The sequence below is a fragment of the Sinocyclocheilus rhinocerous genome, unplaced genomic scaffold (genome assembly GCF_001515625.1).
Source record: "Sinocyclocheilus rhinocerous isolate Xijiao unplaced genomic scaffold, SAMN03320098_v1.1 scaffold5941, whole genome shotgun sequence".
Classification (NCBI taxonomy): Eukaryota; Metazoa; Chordata; class Actinopteri; order Cypriniformes; family Cyprinidae; genus Sinocyclocheilus; species Sinocyclocheilus rhinocerous.
Genome location: NW_015627187.1, coordinates 236337 through 239380, shown reverse-complemented (window position 1 = coordinate 239380; position 3044 = coordinate 236337). Strand labels below are relative to the sequence as shown.

The 3044-nt window shown below is 37.5% G+C and overlaps 1 protein-coding gene across 1 annotated transcript in view; it reads right to left on the bottom strand.

Moving 5' to 3' along the window:
* The window catches only part of LOC107720869 (adhesion G protein-coupled receptor A3-like), a gene marked incomplete at its 5' end in the record, with an annotated part of 91183 nt that overhangs the window by 9546 nt on the left and 78593 nt on the right, over positions 1-3044 (bottom strand). The window contains one exon of the mRNA XM_016528702.1: positions 525-676. Coding sequence (XP_016384188.1) covers positions 525-676 — 152 coding nt within the window. The remainder of the gene's footprint in view (positions 1-524; positions 677-3044) is intronic.

The window sequence follows — 3044 nt, the reverse complement described above, 5'->3', positions numbered from 1 at the left end:
CCAGTGTTTTTTAAACTCTAAAACATGAAATGTGGAGTTATCTGCTTTTGCTACAAAACAAACTTTTAATATGTAAAAAAAATAACATACTTTCAATGAACTTTAATTTTGTAAATTACCTGTATTTGTTTAAGTTATTATTACTTAAATCAAAACAACCCATCTGATATTACTTGGAATGTGCAATAAAAAAATGGTGATTTCTGGAGTTATCGGTTTTTGCAAATGAACTCTTCATATTCAGCACACATTGATTCAGGTACAAGCTGTTCTGTGATTTGCTCTGCGGGAGGTTAATTCACATGTTAAACACAGATTGATTGGGCTTATTAGCTTGACACTGACAGAAGGTTACGCGGCGGATCCTGCAGCTGTCTCTCATGTTTACCGGCGAGATCTTCACCGTAAGGGCTTCATCTTGACAGACCGTTTGCTCTTCGGTCTAACGTCAAGTCTAATTCCTTCAAATCAACTCTGTAAGTGTCATAAACCCGAGAGCAACCTGGAAACTCGAAGGTTCGTACCTCAGCATGGGTGATCGGGCGGGGTGAGGCGGCGCGTGGTCTCCGTTCTGCGCTTTCTGCGGTTTTTTGGACACTTGTTTGTAGATGTTTCGTGCCGTGACGCCCAACCAGAGCATCGTGGACAGAGATGAGTAATGCAAGACGATACCGACCTGAAACACAGACAGAAACACACGGCTCAGTGCTTAAAGCACAACACACACTGACACAATCCAGACAGAAATCGCTGTTCTAGCAGCATCTTTGACCATGTAAATACCATGGTAAAATGCAAGATTTTATCAAAATGATCAAAAGTGACAGTAAAGAGAATTATAACGTTACAAAAGATTCCTATTTCAAGATGCTGAAAATTCAGCTTTGATCACAGAAATAAATTACATTTTACAATATATTCTTAACGAAAACAGCTGTTTTACAGTCTAATAATATTTCACAATTTTTACTGTACTTTTGATCAAATAAATACAGCCTCAAAATGCAAACTTTTGAACAGTAGTGTGTATATATACACGTATGTAATACAATTTGTATTTTTAATTACATTTTATTTTAGGGTGACTTGTAACATCTTGTCCAGGGACTACGGATGAAAAATAGCCTTTGGCTACTTCTGGTACCTTTACAGGAATGTTTTATTAATGTACAATGTCCCTGTCAACTAAAAAAAAAAAAAAAGAATTTAATGATAGCAAATAAAACACACTGCCTCTTTAACAGCTTTGTTCAGTGATAATGTTTCCTTTGTCTGTCCTCTATCAACTCAAACACATTAAAAATATCCGCATGAATGACAGTGACATCAAGCATCACGTGAGCAAATGTGACCGAGTATCACTGACGTCAAACCTGATGCATCCAATGGAAACTGCAACAGATTACTGAAACAAGATGAACACTTATTTTACCCAATGTGCATCTCAATTTCAATCCAATAATCTGTCTCAGTAAGATGAGATTGAAATGCTCCAAACATATAATGCAGTGATTGAGAGCTGAAGAAATAAAGGCTCCTCAGAAGATATGAGATGTTCTGGAGGCTTGTGAAGATCATTCCTCCGCTGAGGAACAGTGAAAGTAAAGCTTCTGGAAACAAACGCTCCTCAAAAGATCCTGAGGATCAGATTTGAGACTCTAAAACATGATTGATGGAGAATCAAGTAAAGCTGAGCTGCTTCAGTCCAGTAAGTGTTCATCTGGAGATATTACTGCAGTTATTCTGACGCTTACTTGATCAAAATCAGTCAAGATTTGACACGAGAAGCTCCAGCTGAAGCTGGACGTTTGTACAATTACACTAAAAGAGCTTTGACTGGATAAAACACTCTAAACTATCAATCAGACGACAGAAGACATGCAGGAGATCGAGTGTGAAATAGTAAACTTTATAGAGTTAATCATCAGTTCTGTAAGGAAACACAGATAAATGTTAAGCACACTCAGCTGAACATAACACTAAATACGCCTCCCGTCTCCACTGTCGCATTGTGTTTATTTTATTCATCTGTAATCTAAATTAAATGCTGCGCTGTCATATATTCAGCAGGAATCCCGGCTAAATATAATTTCTCTCATCCACTTACGAGTCGCTGTGTTTGCAGAGACAGCGGATCAAATAATCAGATTTTCTCAGCGTCTGTCTGGGGCTGTGAACACAACATACATGTTCACAAACACTCAGGAGAGAGAGAACAATAACTCAGATCCATATCATCAGGAGAGAATGACTGATTCCCATTACACAGATTACACTTTCCTCCGCCATCCATCACTCGGCCGAGGCCAATCAGAGGCGGCCCGCTGAGATGAATAAATATAAATCTGAGAACGACCTTGAGCCGCGACACCAAAATCCCTGCCAGACCCGGAGCTTAACATCATGTTCAAACATCACAACGTGAGCGATCGTGTGGAAATCTGAGCTTTTGTCCTGTGCAGCGATGACCTTGATGGCATTTTGTCTTTATTTCACTTTGAAATCAAACTGGCCAAAAAACCTGCTCCCCATTACTGTATATTATATACACTGCAAAAAGTGAGTTTTCAAACTTGTAAATAAAATGATGCATGACGACTGACTGTTAGAATAGTTATATGCCTTAAAATTCAAGAAATGAGTGCAAAAATGCCCTTGTATGGGTTTTTGTCGTATATTTATATTATATAATATAGTTTAACAACATCACACAAGTAAAAGTGCTGTTTTCCCGAATAACTGCATGATTGCAAACATGATATTGATTTTATACACTAGTTCAATAAACAAGAGTCTGCAAGTGACACACAGCAGTGATGCATTACTGAATGAATCCTCGTTTTTGAACGAATCGAGTGAGTCAATGATTCAGTGACTCATTCATAAAGACAGTCACTCGCTTTGTTTCTGAATGAATCAGCCGTTTGAACGAATCAAGTGAATGAATGATTCAATGACTCACTCATTAAGACCTACTGGCGCTTTGTTACATATTTAGTGTATAATTTCTTATATATATATATATATATATATTATTATTATTA